The sequence below is a fragment of the Nelumbo lutea genome, chromosome 6, assembly GCF_056320005.1.
Source record: "Nelumbo lutea isolate HS-2025 chromosome 6, American lotus-T2T, whole genome shotgun sequence".
In the NCBI taxonomy this organism is placed as follows: domain Eukaryota; kingdom Viridiplantae; phylum Streptophyta; class Magnoliopsida; order Proteales; family Nelumbonaceae; genus Nelumbo; species Nelumbo lutea.
Genome location: NC_142689.1, coordinates 16154974 through 16176100, shown reverse-complemented (window position 1 = coordinate 16176100; position 21127 = coordinate 16154974). Strand labels below are relative to the sequence as shown.

Genomic DNA, 21127 nt, shown 5'->3' with positions numbered 1-21127 from the left:
GCAACATCCTTTGATCGTGAGCCTTATAGATGATGGGCCTAAGGTTTATAATTAATATGACTAATTAAGTTGTCACATGACAATTTAAGATGTCATTTGATATGGGGCGAATTTGGGTATGGAGCAACTAATCTTATAAGAAAATAAGGTATATCTCTAATTAGAGTTCAGATCTGGTTTAGATCTATATTATCTCCTAATTAGATTAGGAGATAACTCCACAAGAGATTATAAAAAGGAGGGGCGGACCAGTCCAAGACAATTTTTTTTTTTTGCAGTTTCTGGTTCTCTCTACACCCTTTTGTCTCTTAGTTTTTTTTTTTTTTTTTTTTTTTTTTTTTCAGTTCAACGTTAGCTAACTAGGACTGATATAGATAAGTTTTTCCTCTAATTTTTGCAAGAAAAATTCAGGGGATATTAGGCTCACCTTCCCCAATTCGACCCAAGCGGTTGGGTTGCAATTTTGTTGAAAACAGTGTTGTTGAATCAACTTCACCTATATATTGTGCCATTTTCAGTGGAGGCTGGTTTTAGGACTAATTTGGGCATGAACTTCCACCTTAGGATTTGCGCTTATGGCATTTGTATTGGGTACACATCTCCTTCTTTGTTTGGTTTCAAATATAGTCTGGTACAATGCAAGACTGGTCCTAAAAAATGCAGTTTTTCAAAACACAGGGAATTCGATTCCCAGAAGGATTAGGAAAATTTTGAAAATTTGCTCAATCATTTAGCATGGTTCAGATATCTGTATGATGGATCCTAACCCTTCCAACACTCCCTCACTCGCTTGCTCAACAAATTGTTGTCGCTTCCTCACCCACTTTATCCCTGATTTAATATGAAATCAAAAGCAATGGAGTTTTTGCATAAAACCAAAAGCATAGTGGGTGCAAATAGAAGACAAAGAATAAGGGTATTGATTGTGTGTGATATGACGACTCTCACTTGGCAGGTGACTCGGACACCGAGTTGGAAGTTTTCCTTGTCGGAAGTTGAGCTAGGCTTGGCCGAGCTAAGTTTAGTTGAACTGAATAGTTTTGCAAAAGAGCAATATTAGAGTGCCCATGTTGTTTTTACCCAGGAAGGGCATTCCAATGCTTAAGTCGACAAAGAGTTCTTGGAGAATTGGAATGCTTGGAAGTTCAAAGAGTGTGAGAGCTTAATCGCATGTACCTTCTCTCAGGAGAATGGTGCCTTTATATAGGTGTGAGGGATTAGAGACCTCTTATAAGGGGTCTTAGGTTCCTAAAGAGTCGTTTCCGCTAAGTTGGGAGAGAGTATCTCTGTCGGTTACGTAATCTGTGCAAAGAGCTGAAATTTGTCCGGTTGATTCTGATGCGGGTGATGCGGGTAACGGATCTATGTAATAGGTCGACAAGCACGTCTTGCAGGTTGCCACTTATACCCTTCTTAGCTCGATTGGTTGCTCCTTATATAGAGGTCCTTTAGGTCGGCCAGGTCGAGGTGCTATTGACCAACCTGCCGAGGTGATTTACTTACTCAGTGTCGAGGCATCACTTGGATGCCATCTGTCGTGATGTTATTCGAAGGACCAAATTACCCCTCATCAGGTATATTTGTCTTTTTCAGATCCCTTTAGTGAGATGCACCGCTAGCATATCTATTAGGGAGGTGCTAATCCATTTTAAAAAGAGAGGAGAGTTTTCAATATTTAGGAAAAATATCAAGAGATGTTCAAGTCTTTAACCCTTAGTATTGAACCAACCCATTTGCTCATCCTTAACTGGCCTGACTTTGAATTGGATGATGTCACAATAAAGTGTGACTCCACTACCTTGAAAATAGTGTTTTCACGGTTTTAGCACGAGGCTAAAACAAAGGCATAGCAGATTTAATAGCCTCTACAGCAGCAGATCATGTGAAGGACGGAATGGAACATCTGAAATCAGTTGTTCTTCTTTTGGATCTATAATCTATTGGACCCCCTGTTACTATCTGTTGATTCATGTTTCTACCAGAACCATGATGTAATCACCATGTAAATTCAGTAACAGTGACGAACACACCCACACGTCCATGATCCATCTGTGTAATGTGTTGCAATCTGTTGGGATATAATCCAGGATTCATGCTATACAATAGTGGGTATTACATCTTTGATTCTGGTTTTCAGTAGGGATGTTAATGGGTCGGATTCGGTAGGGGTTTGCTGATGTATCTACGGGTCACATTTAACATTAAATTCTTTGCATATTCTTGTGTTTACCTTATAAAATAGAAATAGAAAATTGTTTTCTCATCAATTGAGATGGTTCCAGAGCCTTTGAGGACACTGAATTCCTAAGGCAGGATTAAGTCTTGATCAAAAGTTTATGTATTTGAAATCCCTTAGCCATGGGGCTGTTTGGTTAGCATCAAAAGATATGGTTGGAATTTCTGATGGGATTCTAATAGTTGATTAAAAAACGAGCAATTCTACAATCTACAGGGCAGAAACATGGTCATTGTACAAGTACCCCAAAAGCACTCCAATACATCATGTCTATTAAAATGTGATTATTTAGATTCTAATCATTCTGCTAATGTCTTGGTTGAATTTTGTGTTTATAACATAATTGATTATACAATTTGCATATGTTATCTAATTCAAGTATAAATAGGTCTGTCAAATGATGCCTGAAAAGACGTTTATGTAATGAGATGGGATTTGGATTTTGCTACATATACAATTCGATTAAAATCCGAATCTAATCCAAGTCCTTTAGTATTTGATGGTGTACGATTTGAATGTTGATAGTCGGAAGGTAGTACGGACGTTAGTAGAAGGCTCAGCGGACTGGAGGTGGTTTATTTGTTGTGGGTGTTCAGATGTTTAGCTTAAGTTATAATTTGTGTACAAGCTAAAATTTTGTATGTTAGAAGGATAATGAGCAAATAATTGTGTATAACTTATGATGTTGCGGTTGGTGTCCTTATATAGGTGAGCTGCTATAGGTTTTATGAAATACCTTTGAGATCCCTAGCCTATGCTACTAGGAATTTGTTCCGCACCCAGAGATGGATTTCATGTGAACTGATAATGCTTATCTTGTCTGTCCGATTCGAGCGGAATAAAGAAAAGGCATGTAAATGTACAACGTGATGTCAAAGAAGTTGGAGACAGTTGGCTAACTTCTAGAAGTTAGTTACGTGTCACCTCGGCAGGTCGTGCCATTATAAGCTGCTTGAACCTCGGTCTTGATTGAGATGCCTGAGGTACTTGAATTGACCTGACCTGGTGAGGTGGCAAGAAGCACTTAATTGTCATCTAGTCAGCAGATCGCTTCCACGTGTCCGGGTGTTGATAAATCGGACTAAATTACCCATCATTAGTATTAACATCAAATCTAAAGTCTTCAAATCCAACTGGATTTAAATATAAATTTTCAATAATTGGATCGGATTCAGATTGGACGAATCTGATCCACTTACAGGCCTAAGTACAAGGGTCTCCCTACAATCCAATTATAGAAGGCCATGAATATAATATATATTTTTTTTAATTTTTACAGCCCCTTCTATCCAAGGTATAAAATATAAGTATAATATATTATTGTACTGATAAATTTGGATACGGATACATATCGCTCTATGCTTTAAATCCTACATATACATAAACAAATCAAAGGTTGAAATAATTATGAATTAAGGTATAAATATAAAAGATATGAACACTTTAATAATTTATATAAAAAAAAAAACATTATAATCAACAGTACTAGCTAAGAATTTACAACAATAATTTATATAAACCGATTCGATTTTCGGTTTTTCATAAACACCCCTCGGTTTTTTTGCTACAGCCATAGGAACTCAACTCTTAGCGGCATGAGAATTGTTTCATGCTTCTTCAATACAAACATCCAAACCGCAATGTTAATGGAGACATTTGCACACCAGACACCACCAACGTTAATGGAGACCCCGCCAATTCCATCAAAATCATTTGAACTACTATGGTGGTTTCTAAATAAAAAGCAAAAACAGAAACAAGGATAAGATAGGGGCCTTTCCTTGTGTACTATGCTAACTATTTCCTACTTTTCACTTCACCGGACATTTGAAGGCGACACTTTAGAAATATATCTATGGGAATTACTTTATTTTACACAGTATTAATCAGGAGACTTTATTACATGAGAACACACCCTAGAGGCCGTAGGATTGGAATTTAGCAACATTCTTCTCAATAGACAGACCGTTGGATGTTTGTGTTAACATTATTCTAAAATTGCTTTGGTGGTATCTTTCAAATGTCCATTCATCCATCAAAGAGGAAAACAAGGAGGCAACGTGTCATTATCTGAATAAATAAAGAGAAAACTATGGGCTAAGTATTTTAGTATTTTACCAAAAGAAAACTATGGGCTATAAGTCGGCCCTACATCCATGGGCGGAAGAAGAGAGTAGTATACTTGATAAATGTTAACATGTATCAGTAATGGGCCCTACCCACCACCATGTATTCAGATGGGTGGAGTGTAGATGTACAAGTAGAACCCCACAATAAACATAAACATATAAAGAACCAGATTCATCGATTGAAAACAGCACCAGTCTGGATGCTCTGATCAAGTGGTCAACATTTAGCAGATTTGTTTAGTGGGACCCACAAACCCTTGATGGCTTTGTCAAAGCTACCTTTTCCTTCCATAAGGATGGTGCCTTGACACGCTGTAATTGACTTGGGTGTCCTATCCTTGCATCCAAACATTCGTGTATATCTTCACACACGCCAGATTTAAGTGCAACTGGACAGGTAATAGACACGTGTAATAGACAGAAGAGCCAGCGTGGCAGCTCATAAAATTATATATATATATATATATATATATATATATATATATATATATATATATATATATATATATATAAACAAAACTTCCAATTATCCAAGGTTTTATCTCATTCTGTTTTTGCCACCTTGACAAATGGAAACCCAAACCCAATCGCCCATTCATCAATTGGTAGTTGTTACCTGTTAGGACTTGTTTCATGAATCTATGAAAATAAATACAGCTGTAAAAGCAAACAACACTAGCTGATTATCTTCTCTGTCACTTTCTGGATTGTTTGGAGATAAGAACAAGCAATAGCTGAGCTTTCCAACAGTGAAACTCTGACCTACATATATATATATAAATATCAAGAGACCATAGGAAGGCTCATATAGTTGTATCATTTCTGATTCAAGATACTCAGTTATCAAGTTGCTCCAAAATGGGTTCTTTAATGCCAGGATGGGATTCACTTGTAGATGATAGAGATGGTAATTCCTCTAACCTCACTTGATCTCTCTGATGTTTACAAGTTCCCGATTTGATTTTTAGTGGTTTCTGACTAGTGGGTCTTACAGAAAAAATTGCAAGAAGCAGATCCTTCACTAAAGAAGAAATTGAAGCTTACTGGAAATCAAAGAAGAAGACGGAGAAAGAACACCTCAAGGCCATCTCGGGTTTGCAAGATCAGAATCAGGTATAGTAAGTACTAGTGTCTATAGAATTTCTGTAATTCTAAAACTTCAGCTTTTCAAATTCTTATTTTATACATGGAAGGAAACGGATTGGAAAGCAAAACTGATTCTTATTTTCTATGATCAACACATCTTATTCATCCGTTGACTCTGTTCAACTAAGTCAAGCTCTTGATAACCATGACTCGTCGAATTTTTCATCCATCCTTCCTTCATTTGGAATAAACTTCTATGAATATGGACATTAGGTATGTGTTTGGTTTGATAGAAAATAAGACACAGAAAGTTGAGGGAAAGCTCTGAAGGATTTTCATGAATTTCCTTAAGAACTTCCCCTCAACTTTCTGTTTCTCTCTTATCTATCTATCAAACCAAACGTATCCCAACTGCTCAGTATGTAACCAAGATTTGATTCAGAAAGTTCTCATTGCTCTCTATATGGATTATTACAGGAGATGGCAAATATGGATTCAGGAGGCGTGCTTCAGAGATCAAGCTCTGAAACAGATCTAGAGACGCTAATGAAGAAAATGGATTGGTGAGTCAATTTGTATTTAGTGATACAACCAAAGATCCATGATTTTAATTACTTCAATTTGTTTCCCTTATTTACATCCTTTATTTACTTGCTCAGGTGGACTAGGTGCGGTTCAGCATTTCTGAATGAACCTCCTGTAATAGATACAGAAGGCCGTGCCCACAAGTATAAATCTCAATACCATCTTACAGGCTTTCGCTTATCAAAACCAGATTTTCATCATGGAATAATCACATGAACAAAGTACAACTACTAGTAAGAGCTGGCTGATGCCTTCAACAAGAGTTGCAGCTTTTAACAATCAAGGCTTTAGAAAAGAAAAAAAGGCAACCAGGGTGCTATGGAATGTGTTTGTGTACAGAGTATGGTTTTGTTGGGGTTTTTACAATAAGCAATGTAATTATAATGTAAATGGGATTGTTGCATTTCTATATGAATTATAGTTATCGTTTTGGGAGTTAATCCCATTGTATCAGGGTTGGGGGTTATGATTTTGGGGGATGAGCTACCCCCAGTTGTGTAGCCCCATAAACTAAAATACCAAAAAAAAACAAAGGAAAAGTTATGGTTTTATCCCAAGCAAAAGATGTCAAGTGGTTGCCCTCACTGAAAGGTTTTTACAAGAGTCATTTCTCCTATTTACTAAAACTTATCTGATCAATCTTTCTAGGGTTTTTATTTTGAAAATACTCCTAGTGGTTCACATATCAACCTTTTGGGAAACAATACCCTCCTAAATCTAAATTATATCTTGGTTTGGAGAAGTGGAATGTGCATATGATATGAGAACTGCTAAGGGCATTTTCAGAATTACAAAACCCCATACCCATGCCCTTTTACATTTCTCACTTGTTTTAAGAGGTCACATGACCATGTCCAAATAGAAACACAAAGGTTCTGACAGAGGGTCGATCAAGTAAAGCAATTGCCAACTACTTCATCAACTCTACTTAATCTTTTACAAATAAATAAATAAATACTCTACTTAATCATGCCAACTGAAGAAGTTGTTCAACTACTTCAGGTGCCCATGTTTGGTGAGTAAAAGTTCTGAGTGCAGCTCGTGGAACTCCAGCTTGCTGCTCATATAATGCTGGGGAACAGGTCATGACTTGTGACAATCCAAGATCTTGGGCAAACCAAGTTTCACTAAGTCATTAATATTAGGGATGTTCACAGTCTGGTTCGGAGGTTTCACATCAAACCAAATCAGACCAAATTATTACGGTTTGGTCTAATTTCTAATGTGGTGTAGGCCATTCTCTTGAGCTTAATCTCATTAGAAAGCCCAAATAACAGCGTCAGAATACCCTATAAGCAAAAACTCTGCATACGCAAACATGGGAATCCATCCATACATTGGGAACATCTTCCCATGAATTTAACACACATGTACCAGAGATTTTCCCAGTGTTTAGATGCTATGTATGTGGAATTTTTGCTTGCAGGGATCCAAACTCCAAATAACAAATATAATCCAAATATCAAATTGAAATGTTAATAAGTGCCACCTATTATTATTATATAAGTTACATTTACAATTTCTCAAACATAAACAGTTACTTGGGCATCAAATTACAAGTTAAAAATTGAAACAAAACAATATATAAAATGTTAAATAAATATATATATAAATACATATTATATATATATATATTATATAATTAATAAATATATTATTATTAATCCAGTTTATAGTTTAGTTTGGTTTCTGAATTTTAGAAAATCGGAACAGACCAAAAAAAATTATAATCTTAAAAATTCTCAAACCAAATCAAACAATTTTTAAGGCCAGACCAGACTAAACCACCAATTTTACTTTGATTCAATGCAATTTATCGGTCTGAATCATATAATGAACACCCCCAATTATTATTATTATTAGTAGTATTGTTGTTCTTTTCTCTGCATGCTGCAAAGTCCGACCAATAAAATAACCGCATATATTGACATCCCCAATTATTATTATTATTAGTATCGTTGTTCTTTTCTCTGTATGCTGCAAAGTCCGAACAATAAAATAACCGCATATGTCACCAGTCCCTCTTGGTAAGTGGACTACGACCCATCCATTATTTCTAGCATAATACCGTTTCAAAGTTTAACATTCCGAGTTTGGTCTATAAATAAAGATTGTTCAGAAAAAGTCATTTACATCAATATTTAGTCAAAGTTTGGAAGGAGTATAAATACAAATATATACAGTAAAAATATATATAAAATATAAAATTTTGCATTTTACACATTTGTATTTTTATTCCTTTCAAACTGAGTTTAGGACTCAAGGAATACAAATACAAATATGTAGAGTGCAAGACCTTGTATTTTATATTATTTTATATGTATTTATATTATACATTTTTGTATTTATACTATTAGGAAAAACATTCTAAAATATGATTGGATTTCGGTGTGTATTTATGCTTTCCCCACGTCTCTACAATGATTGAAAACTATTAACACTGGCCATCAAGAGAAGGGAGCGGCTGAAATATTTAAGTGAATTGAAAATACTTTTGGGTGATTTAGAGAAACTAAACACAGGCAGCTAATCTCTAATGCTCAGTTTGGAAAGTACAAATATGTAGAGTGTAAAACCTTATAATTTATATTATTTTGTATATATTGATACTGTAGATATTTGTATTTGTACTCTTTCCAAACCAAGCCTAAACTCTAAACATGGATACATTTGTGTGGTCAACTAATTCTACTATCAAATTAAAAAAGAAAATTGTTGCTACAAATACAAGTTTGACAGTATTTTTCTTTTTTTTAGGATATTCAAAAAATTACATCAGCCCATGTACATTGAGAAGCTGTATAGTGGGAATGTAGAAGATTATTTCTTTTGTATAAGACATCATACAAACAAGGAGTCAGTATCAAAGAGTTAAAATGAAAGCCTTGTTATGGCTTCTAGATGCTTAACCATCATTGGCATTCATCATGTCTTGGCTCTCAGTCAAGCCATGTGTTTAGGCCCGACAAAGGCTGTGTTATTTTTGAGAGTAAAAGTGGACCAGGTGTTTTTTTTTTTTTTTTGGATAAGCAAGAAATATATTTTATTTATTATTAAGGTTAAACCACAGAAAATTAGTATAACTTGGTGATGGGAGTGTCATTCCCAACTTTTAACCCCAAATTAGTACAATTTTCAGTCCCAAGTTACATAACCACCCAGAATAGTTACTGCCCCAAAGCCCCTTGTTTGGCAAGGGAATCAGCTAGCCCATTTGCACTCCTGACCCACTTGACTTCAGCCTCTACATCCATTACAATCTTTCCACTTCCCTAATCACATGTTTGAAAGTCCAAAGGGTGTGAATCCCAACTGTTTAGTTAACTTGAGACCTTGTAGCAATGCCAGCAGTTCGTCCTTCAAAGACTTTCTGGTACCAATCGGCCCTGAAAACAAAGCCAAGATCCTCCTTTCAGAATTTCTGATTACTCCCATACCAGGTGCAAATTTTGCATCACAAAACCTTTACAGCAATAAAATTTACACTGAAATCACATCCTTTGCATCTCCATGCGGTGTGAATTTTGCATCCCAAATGGTGATGCAGAATTTTATTCCCCTTCATTCCCTCCCATATAGGGTGGGGGGTCATTATTTCACATTTTACTTCCTTCCAGACAAACAAGTCGAAGTGTAATCTGAATCAAAGTGAACAAAGATTTTATTTGCCTTCATTTTACTTCTTTAATACTTTACCTGGTGCAAACAAAATTTATACTGGAAACAAATGCAACCAAAAGAGATAGGGATGCCATTTTGTGGAAAAGATATTCCAGCTTTGCCATTGCAAGAGAACAAACAAGAAGAATGGAGTAGCTATTCAACATACGAGAAAGAAACTGAGAAAAATAGTTAACACCAAAAACACATAGGACATAGAATGCTCAAAAGAATAAAAAGAAAAATAATCTAAACACAGGCAGGTGATTTGTCAATGATGATGTTTGGAAATAAATTGGTTGTAGACAGGCTTAATCGAATTCGGATTAGCTGAATGCTTTAGCTGTTCAGCGGGCTGTAGAACCAATGATGAGGTTCCACACCAGTAATAAATTCATGGACCCCACTGTAAAGATGCGGGCCCCATGTATCTAAATACTGGCGTGGAACCTTATCATTGGTTCCACATCTCGCTGAACAGCTAAAGCATTCAGCTAAACCTTGCTCAGCTTAATCAAATTTAAGTTGCATTGCATCACATTGGATAAACTGAAGCATACACACAAAGTCGTATCCCAGGTTGAATTACCATTCCCTATTAAAAAGTGTCACGTATCAGAGACAAAATAGTATACCATAAATTACCAAACCCAGGATCACTTGTGGAGGTGGTAGGTTAATATGGATGCCAAAAACCCTTGAATAATGTGGTACTGGAACTACTCAAGTTCACAAAATATTAAGATCTTTTTAATACGTAACCATAGTGATTTCATTAATAAACTCCTTACTACCCAAAATAAGTGGATAGCAGACCAAGTAGATACAGAGCCAGCTTTAGGTTAAAAAAGAGTATTCAATTTATCCATGTGAAAGAAATGAGTAATAATCTCGAAATTTGGAGGTTGACTATTAATATAGGTTTTTCTTTTGCTGGCAGATTATTAAAATATGTCCTTTACTATATACAATATAGATTTAATGAGGGCAAAGGATCCCTCATGTTGAAGGGCACTCTTATGATATCAGACTAGAATTTGTTTAGCACCACACCCCACCTTTTATTGTCTTTTTAGTCCCATCTGAAACTAAGCCAGTGATTAAAAGATCCAATTCATGTTCCTTAGACTTCCCATAAAGGAGAAGAACATAATATTCATAATGATTTGAACAATGAATCTTCTTATGTTATAATGAGCATGTACAAATGCATCTCACAGTCTAGTTCAAATAAGTTGTTTAGAGATTATTTGAAATAAATTCCATGCTATCTGGACCATTAAAAGACCAAGGATAAAATCTGGCATTATTGTATTGGTTTGAAGGATCAGGCTAGCTATATGACCCTCTCGAACGTAGGCTCTACAATAGCATAGAAATATTTCAAATAATAAAGAACATATTCCAACTAGACAAACTTGGTGGAGATAGGATATCTCATTTTCTAAGATGAACATGAAGGCCCAAGTACAAGAGTGATGGTTGGTGGCTGTGATAGATCCCCAGCTTCAACTCTACTGTAACATCTACCAAATAGAAATTCAAAACAAAAACATCCAAATAAGGGGGCAAACCCATGTCAAACAATGCACGATTGCAAAGAAAGACACACTCTTATCTGAAATGCAATTCAGATCACATTCTTATCTGAAATGCTTGTATACATGCACAATAGACTTGAAACTATGCATCATTGCAAAAACAATCATTGTACCAAGTAATGGAATGTAGATAAAAGGGAATTAGAATTTACCTCTAGCAGTTAAAGGGATCACCTGGCAGTTCATCAAACAGGTTCAGATGATGGCATGAGCTTTGATGTCTGGCTCGCATTGTTGATACATTCCTTCAAGAATTTTTGAAGCTCTTCGGCATATATGTGAGGGAAAGTCCTATAATGGTCTACATGCGGTGATGTGTGAAAGTTATATGCCAATATGTTTCTCCCCATCCCTTTCTGGTATTCAATAAATAACTCTACTGACTCAAATGGAATGACTTTGTCAGCTGTGCTATACAGATATAGCTGAGGACAAGAAGGCTGGTTGTTCAAAAGGACATTGATGATCCTGTTTAACCTCCTGTGACACAGCATAGAATCAACCACAGAAATTAGTCATATTAATATTTTGGACAATTTGGTCATCTCCTGCATAGACTTTAAAATTAAACATATTACATACTGATTCACATCAGGAATCTTGAGGATAACAGAGAAGAACTTGTTCAAGATGGTCAGAAGTGCAGCCTCAATCAGTGGTGCCTCTGCTTGCATCTTTGATGTGATCTTATCATTCTCTGATCCATTTCCTTCTACAGCCTCCTCCGAATAGTATGTTGAAGAGCTGCGTTTCTTCAGAATTGCAGCTGAAAATCCTGCTGCCCAGACCTATCAAGAATCAGAGAGAATGCATCAAAAATGTATCCAACTGCATCGCACTTCTGATAAGAGTAGGAAAGTCAGCATAATGGAGTACTAAACATGTCATCAAATTCCAGGATTTAATCAGCAACTTCAGAACAAATGTATAGAGAGCGTATTCAAGTTGAATGGTCTTGAATTCAGAATAATATTTCCCTTCTCAGATTGCTGCACATAATTTTGATCTTGTATTCTTTGGATATCATAGTGCAAAAATGAGTTAATTAGTCTTTAGTGTATCTCACTTTTGATTTAGTAAATCACAATTTAATATTACTCATAGCTGATTAATATTGTCAGAAACAATCATGAAGATGCAGGGACAAGAAACAACATTATTGAAAAAGCAACATAAAAGGCATCCTTGGCAAAGTGAATGTTAAGATAAATAGTCTCAAAGGTCAGCATCAAGTTTCAGAAGCAACAATTAACATCCAGAGGTTACTAATAATTCCATTGACATTGTAGGATCCTAAGGGGAAAAGACTCTTGGTCAAATATCAGAACAATTAGACATCTGGGAGGAAGTTTAAGTATTTATAAAAATAGAAAGGCACGCTAATTTTTGCATGGAAATTTTTGTAAAGATTCAAGAAAGAAAGTTTTGCTACTTATAAAGGGAAGCAAAGAACAGAAAAGAGAAAAATAAAGATTAGTAAGTTCCAACCTAACAAGACAATGTTCCAGAAAGAAAAATTATAAAACCTGAGGGTTTATTTCTGGGTCCCCTCCAGAATCAATGATGCATCCTTTGATCCTCTGAAGAGTGTCAGCTCTGCATTGCAAGTTGTTGATTATGGCACCATAGCTGCAGATACAACAAAAAGATTGCTCTTAAATAAAGCAATTATATACATATGAAATAACCAGGAATCTACTCTCCTATTTTTTACCAAAAAAAATAAAAAACAGGAATCAACTAAACAATTAAATTTACTGTCAAAAAAGAGAAAAAAATATATTGCACCTTTAGAAAGAGGGAAAGAAAGACACCAAGAAATGCAAGTAAGAACCACTAACAGAATTATCAAGAAGAAAAAAAGAAGGCAGTAAATAGGATAAAAGTGAATAGCTTCCTGAAAGCAGAACTGCAAGGCAAATCGCTTTGTTTTTTTTTTTTTTTTTTGAAATTCAAATCACAAATGGAGATATTACCTTTTGAAGAGAATGGAACAATATTCTTCACACCTGATAGGAACGTACTTATGTTATTGTAGAAATAGTTAGTAAGCCATGAGGGTGGGGTTCCATACCCACGCTTAGGCTCTAGTGTGTGAGATTCCACCTAGTTATTTTAATTCTTCTTAAGTTGGGCCGGCTGGTCTTATCCATGTTTTGTTTTGTTTTATTAGGACTAGAATTTTATCTTTTATCTCCTATTCTTGTAAGGAACCAAAACTATATAATGAAGTTTATGGGGCGGCAGAATTAACACAACCAGACCCCTTCTTTCTATCTCTCTTCTCCTTCCTTTCTCTCTCTCTTCTTCTCTTCAAACCTGTGTTTCTCTTCTTAAATTACACAGCAGCATTTTGTTTTATTCAAGTTAGTATCAAAGCCTGATCTAGGGCTTCTCATGTGAAGTCTAACCCAGCCGACCACATGAGAATTATCTAGGGCTGGAAGATTAGAAAGGAGCTATCTTTGCCTGATTCTTGGAGGTTACCAGAGATCTTTAGCAGCTGTCCGAAGATTGGAGAGTGATTTTTGGTAATCAGGAAGAATCAGAGAAGGTTAGAGGAATCAAGATTGGATTTTTATCAAGATTGAAGGTGGTGATCAGAGTTTTTCTGGTAGAAAGTCTTTTTCATCTTGGAGCTTTGTGATCTACTTAGTATGGAAAAGGTTGGAAGTGAGGTAAAAAACTCAAGAGGAAGTTTTTGGGACTGGTAACATGATTGAAAATACGTCCCAGATTACCACTATTAGGTTTGATGGAACAAATTACTTGGAATGGGCCCAATTGGCAATGATGGCCATTGGTGCATAGGGAAATTAGGGTATCTGACCGGAGAAACAAAAGAACCAGCCAAGGAGGATATATCTCATCCAAAATGGGTTCAAGAGAACTACTTGGCAATTACCTGGCTATGCAACTCTATACAGCGCTACATCAGCCGAAACTATCTCTGGGCAAAAACAGCCAAGGAGATTTGGAACAACATGAAGGAGACCTATTCCCAACCCCTTAATGTTGCTAGAGCTTATGAGTTGAGGTGTGAGGTGAAAAACCTCAAGCAAGGAGAGAAGCTAGTCTCAGTATATTTTACTACTCTGAAATCCCTTTGGCATGAAATTGATCACTTGGAAACTATTGAATGGGAAAGCCAAAAGGATGTCGCAACATACAGAAAATTGATTGAAACAAATAGGATTTTTGAGTTCTTAGCTGGTCTAAACTCAGATTTTGATATTACAAGACAACAACTTCTCACTAGGGAGAATGTGACTATCTCAGGCCTACTCATTAGTCCACAGTGAAGAGAGTAGGAGGAGGGTAATGCTATCCCACAGAAGCAGCCTTGGCAGCAATAAAATTCAAGGCTGGAGGGTAAAAGGAAAGGGAAGTTAAGAAGGTAGACAAAAGATATATTTTTTGTGATCACTACAAGAAGCCCAAACACACTAAGGACACCTGTTAGAAGTTGCATCCTCACCTAATGCCAGCTAGACTTAGAAACAAGGGGAGTACTAATGTAGCTACTACTGACAGTACATCCTCTTCTAGCACAAGGACCACATCCTTGGATGCCTTAGCACACTAACACAGCTAAAGAAAGAAGCTAGTATTTCTGGATTTACATCTTAGTCTTCAGCTACTACTCCTGCTCATCCTACTTCAGCCCTTGCTCATACAGGTACAAGAGCTACTGCATGTCATGCTTCTATCCTAGGTAATACTAGACCTTTCTAGGTAATAGATTCAGGTGCTTTAGACCATATGACCAGCTTATCTACTTTGTTTAGCACCTATTGTTTATCCTCTGGGAGAGACAAAGCTTTTATTACTGATGGCTCCCTTGTGCCAATTTCTGGCAAGGGAGGCATCAGATTGTCTGATGCCATCACCCTATCCTCAGTTTTGCATGTTCCCAAGCTTAGTGCTAACTTACTTTCAGTTAGTAGTATTACTAAATATCAAAACTGTTCAGTAACCTTTTTCCTCGATAGGTGTGTTTTTCAGGATCTAGAAGCGAAGAAGGTAATTGGAATTGGCTGTGAGATGAATGGAGTCTACCTGTTTGAACATTCACAGGGGGAGCAGAGTAAAATGGGGAAATTGTTTGTCTCTCAGTCTTGTAGTAAGATTATGCTTTGGCACAACCGCTTAGGTCATTTATCTTTTGGGTCTTTGAAGAGTCTTTTTCCAAACTTATTTGAGTCAGTAGAAATATCTAGTTTAAAGTGTGAAAATTGTAAGCTTGCAAAACACAGTAGATCACCTTATCCTTTGAGTAATAAAAGAAGCAACCTTCCTTTCGAAATTGTGCATACCGAAGTTTGGGGGCCATATCATACTCCCACCATGGGGCGGTACAGATATTTCTTAATATTTGTTGATGATTATACCCGTTTTTCATGGGTCTACCTTATGCACTCTCGAAATGAGGTCCCTTCTCTAACCCAAGCTTTCCATCAGATTGTTCTAAACTAGTTTGAAACCAAGATCAAAACTCTTAGATCTGATAATGCCAAGGAATATTTTGCAAAACCCTTGGCATCCTATCTCCTTGATCATGGGGTCATTCATCAGAGCACCTATCCTCATACACCTCAACAAAATGGGGTTGCTGAGAGAAAAAACAGGCATATCTTAGAGGTAGCCAGAAGCATCATGCTGAACTCTAATGTTCCCATATGCTTCTGGGGGGATGCAATCCGTACAGCCGTGTACCTTATCAACAGGGTTCCTTCATGGGTTCTAAACATGCAAACCCCATTCAGTCTTCTGTATCCAGATAAGGACCTATTCACTATTCCCCTCAAAACTTTTGGGTGCACTTGTTTTGTTCAAATCCTTGGACCTCATTTTTTTTATCAGAAATGATAACTTTCATTAGAGATAAATTAAACTGAAATACAGAATTCAACCCTTATTAGAAAAGGTTGATACAATAAACATCAAAGTTTGATGTTTATTGGACCTCATCGCTCCAAATTTGATCCCAAAGCTACTAAATGTATTTTCCTTGGGTATGCACAAAATCAAAAGGGATATTGTTGTTATGAGCCTATTTCAAGGAAGCGTTTTGTATCCATGGATGCCACCTTTTTTGAAGATATGTCTTACTATTATAGGGCTTCTCCTCAGGGGGAGAGTAGGGAGGAAGGGATTTCGGTTTCAGCCCCAAAAGTTCCTTTACCTGTCCCAGTTACTGAAAGGGGAGAGATGTGAAGAGGGTGAGGGTTGTCAAAAAAGCAGAGAGTTGAGAGTGTATCACAGAAAGTGATGGAGGCAGATTGATTCTCATGCTCAACATTAATCCAGGTCAATTCCAACATCTTCTACAGCCTCAGATCCAGACACTACTACTGCTCCCACAGTTGATCCCACTATTACAGATGCTCAGCCCTCACCGTCAGATGACCTTAAACTTCCAATTGCAATTCGTAAAGGAAAGCGCCATTGCACCTCATCCATTGCCCATTGCATCTCAAAGTTCCTTTCCTATAATTGTCTCTTAGAATCCTATAGATCTTACTTGGCATCTATTGTCACTATTCCTATACCCAAAAAAGTGCAAGAAGCCCTTTTGATACCTGAATGGAAGGAAGCAATGCAAGTATAGATGGATGCTCTTGTTAAGAACAACGCATGAGAACTAGTTGACCAGCATGAAGGGAAGAAACCTGTTGGATGCAAATGGGTGTTTACTGTAAAATATAATGTTGATGGTACTGTATAGATGTATAAGGTCAGATTGGTTGCAAAGGGATTCACACAAACTTATGACATAGACTATACATAAACCTTTGCACCTATTGCAAAAATGAACACTATCAGAGTTCTATTATCCATTGCTGCGAACTTCTCATAGCCACTATTTCAGCTGGATGTTAAGAATGCTTTCCTCAATGGAGACTTGCAAGAGGAAGTATACATGGAGTTACCCCCTGGTTTTTATAGTACAAAAGCAGGAAAGAAAGTCTGCCTTTTGAAAAGGCCTTATATGGGATGAAACAATCTCCAAGAGCTTTGTTTGATAGGTTTAGACTGTCTTTGGACAAATTCGGATACATACAGGCTCAGTCAGATCACACTATCTTCTTTAAGAAGACAAGTCATTCCCTAACTCTACTTGCAATTTATGTAGATGACATTGTGATAACAGGGAGTGATATTAGTGAAATTGAAACTCTTAAACAGCATCTTCACAAGGAATTTGAAGTAAAAGACCTAGGGGAATTGCACTATTTCCTAGGAATTGAAGTAGCTCGATCTCAGCATGGCATTTTTATCTCTCAAATGAAGTATGTTCTGGACTTATTGGAAGAAATTGGAAAGTTAGGAGAGAAACCTGCTGACACACCTGAACTTAACCATAAAATAAGTGCAGAAAATGGAGAACTTCTTGAGGACAGGGCTATGTACCAAAGGCTGGTCGGGAAACTTCTTTAACCATAAAATAAGTTTTGTTCATGTTCTTTTTCCGAGTGATGCAACTAGGAATGGTCCGGTTGGGTATTTTGAATTATAATTCTTTGCTTCATGGTGATATCTAAGCATGTAGGAAGCAGAGCTTATAGTTCACAATTGCTGTATTTTATCAATTTCAATCAATGATAGTGGGGTCAATTACATCTCCAAATCCTCTAGCCAGGACTTCCGTCAAAAGATCTTTTGGGTTAACTCACGATTTTGAATGGGTGGAAGACCCACCACCATCGCAGCTTAAGGTATCGTTAACAAGAGTTCAATATCATCTCAGAGAAGAAATTTGTTATAAAATCGAGAAAAACAGAAAGATAAGCATAAACAGCCATAGCAATAGATAAACACTTAAAAGAAAAAAAAAAAAAACGATTAAGAGTACGAATCAACGTACGCTAGCCACCCAGTATTACTGAAAGTATGGAAGAGCAAGCACCGCTCGCGTCCATCTTCTTCCCGCTCAGACGCCCACAAAACGAGCTCCTCAGTCAACGCCGATATCCGTTTCTCGACTCTCCTTCCCAAATCAAAGTGCAGCACATCCTTCACCGGCACAACGAACGTCACTGCGTGAATCCCCCTCGACGTGTACAACTCCACGTACCTCTTCAAGTGCTTCCGCTTAGCTCCAAGCCAACCTAACAAAACCACAGTCAAAACAGGTTCTCCTTTCCCCATAGCCCCTAAATCTCCGTCATTAACACACACTGGAGCTCGACTCCACTCGAAGATTTTCTCCCTCGGATCAGAGACGATACGATCAAAACGCTTGTCCGAAACCCGAGAGTTAAAGATCTGAGATGCAGACAATGAAAGAAGAAACCCTAATGAATTCGAATTACAGAAGGGGATCGAAGATTGAGAAACGAAGAATGATTTAGACTGAAAGCAAATGGCATGAAGACGATTCCTGACGACGACATTGTGACAACGGCCCGAAACGAATGGGATTGAAGAGAGAAATATGTTAGGGTTTTGTGAGCGGTTTGAAAGCGACAAAGAATGTTTTAGCGGGAATTTCAGAGATTTTCTGATGATAACGGAACGAGAAAGTTGGCGGTTGAAATTGGAAGGATTCAACAGTCTTGCAGAGGCCTCCATAGCGAATACGAAAAATCACAGAAGCCGTGAATAGAAAACCAGTTTCTTTATATTATTTTATTTTTTGAACGTATCGGGTCGTTAACCGAGACGATACGAGTACGACACGCACATTTTTTTTTCAACCTGTGATGTTTTAACAGCTGGGTAACGTGAAAAAACGTCTGCTTATCGTAGAACCGATTCGAACCTTTCCCGGAAAGAAATAACGAACCTGACTAGCCGGACTATTTTTCTTTTTTTCCGATTGATTTTAAAAAGTTGGGTGCAATACGAGGACTTTCCGATAGGTTATTCATCCTAGTATTATTCTTGCCCGTTCACACTTAACTTCAGAGTTTTGAAAGTATCCTATGCATTAATGCCTTGCACTGTTTTTTCTAGTGACACTAAAAGTATGCTAGTTTGTTCCGTCTGACGTTTGAAAGTATAATTATTACATTAAAAGGTATATTTATATATGTGAATTTTTCTTTCCTTTGAATTTTGAATGCAAAGAATATTGTTGTAAATTTTAAAAATTATTAAATATTTATTTTAATCCCATATATGAGATTTTTTGTTCATCTTTTTTTGGGGTATCATTGGAAAACAAAAAGTTTTTTAATTGCACTTTAAGAGATAAGAGATAAGAGGAAACGAATAATCATTTTTCTCTTAAAGCTAAAAGGTTCTTCTTAAAAGATAAGAGTTAAGATATAACGAATAGGCCCTAAGGCTGTGTTTGATTGCAGTATAATTTTATTTGCACTATTACAAATGCATAGGAGTACAAATGAAAAAAATGCAAATTCTCATTTAACTTTATTTTGAGTTTTACTTTATTCTGCTTCATGTCTTAATTTACTTCATTTGTATTGTAATCAAACAAGATAAACTAAAATTTGAAATAAAAAATAGGTTAGAGTTTACACTCAAATCATTTGCACTACCATAATTTGCATCAATATAAATTTGTTTTCATTGTAACCAAACATAGCCTAAAGCTTAGTTTGAAAGGAGAATAAATACAAATTTGTATAATACAGATACATACAAAATAATATAAAATATAAGGTTTTACACTCTACATATTTGTATTTATACTCCTTCCAAACTGAGCTCAAGGATATAAATTTTCAAGTGCAGCACTTTAATACCTGAACTTTTAAAAATATACACTTGACTCTAATTTTACTAAAACTAATGTTATAGTGAGAATAAAATTAGAAAATGCCCATATTCAAAATTTCTTTTTTAAATGTTATAGATTTTATTTTGAAGCCTCCACGAGATACATAGTGAATAGGGGAGTTAGATATGGTAGACATGGGGTCAATCATGATAGTAAAGGCCTTCTTAAAACAATGATTTTAGATGGTGCTAGTGGTACGGAATTACGGGGAGCATGCAAAATAGGTGGACATAGATGAGGTGGTCCTCAAAAATTTACATATTATGGAGCTAATGGACACAATCAATTGCTGCTATGGTTTGCATTGTCTAACTTCTAGTTGGGCTAGTGATGTTGTTCCTATTGATAGTTCATCCAATATAAAGACTCCCTCGATCAGGGATGAACATTTGGTTTATTCGGTTAAAAATTGAATAAAATAAATTGGATTTTTAAAAAATAAATTTATAAAACTAAAATCGAAATCAAATTATTAAAAAATCAAAAAAACTGAAACTGAATTTTTTGATTCAGTTTTTTGTTATTTAGGTTAAAATTGAATTTTATTAATATTATATTAATACATATTATATATTATATATTATATGTTAATATTAATATATTTATGTATGTTATAATATATGTATATGTTAATGTATATTATATATATATTATACATATTATAATATATTATGTTTTATAAATTAATAATATATTATATTATGTATATAATAAATTTCAGTTAGTTCAGTTTTTTTTCGGTTAACTGAATTTCTAATCCTAAAAGCCGAATCCAAAACTGAATTAACCAAACCAAAATAACAGAAAATCAAAAAAACTGAATCAAACAAATTGAAATAAAAAATTTTGATTTAATTTTTCAGTTTTAACCAAACAATGCTCACCCCTACCCTCAATTGATTTATCTATGCACTCTAGGCGGAGAGGTAGGGAAGGAGTAGATGGTACTTGTGTAATGTAAAGAGTATGACAAACTCCATAATTCAAAATGCTACAATTTTATCAGAGTTTTTTTTTTTTTCTAAACAAAATTCGGTATTGTTTGCCTTAACTTTCAGCCTAAGTTTTTGGGTTACAAGTC

At 35.9% G+C, this 21127-nt stretch overlaps 2 protein-coding genes across 4 annotated transcripts; one reads left to right on the top strand and one right to left on the bottom strand.

Moving 5' to 3' along the window:
* The first annotated feature begins 4897 nt into the window (after positions 1 to 4897).
* LOC148847586 (uncharacterized) lies at positions 4898 to 6593 on the top strand. 2 transcript variants are annotated; one of them, XM_088948049.1, is made up of 4 exons: positions 4898 to 5272; positions 5360 to 5478; positions 5929 to 6014; positions 6111 to 6593. In XM_088948049.1, exons 1-4 carry the CDS (start codon positions 5224 to 5226, stop codon positions 6250 to 6252), a joined length of 396 nt encoding a protein of 131 aa, XP_088804175.1. In that variant the 5' UTR covers positions 4898 to 5223; the 3' UTR covers positions 6253 to 6593. The 2 variants fall into 2 exon arrangements, with proteins under 2 accessions (XP_088804175.1, XP_088804174.1); XM_088948048.1 differs by having other exon boundaries at positions 5166 to 5272; positions 5348 to 5478.
* Positions 6594 to 8767: 2174 nt separating this feature from the next.
* On the bottom strand, positions 8768 to 18901 carry LOC148847585 (alpha/beta-Hydrolases superfamily protein). Of its 2 annotated transcripts, none has more exons than XM_088948106.1 (5): positions 18166 to 18901; positions 12824 to 12926; positions 11880 to 12085; positions 11472 to 11777; positions 8768 to 9422 (listed from the first exon to the last, which is right to left on the bottom strand). In XM_088948106.1, exons 1-4 carry the CDS (start codon positions 18870 to 18872, stop codon positions 11483 to 11485), a joined length of 1311 nt encoding a protein of 436 aa, XP_088804232.1. In that variant the 5' UTR covers positions 18873 to 18901; the 3' UTR covers positions 8768 to 9422; positions 11472 to 11482. The 2 variants fall into 2 exon arrangements, with proteins under 2 accessions (XP_088804232.1, XP_088804231.1); XM_088948105.1 differs by having other exon boundaries at positions 11450 to 11777; positions 18166 to 18900.
* Positions 18902 to 21127: the final 2226 nt, after the last annotated feature.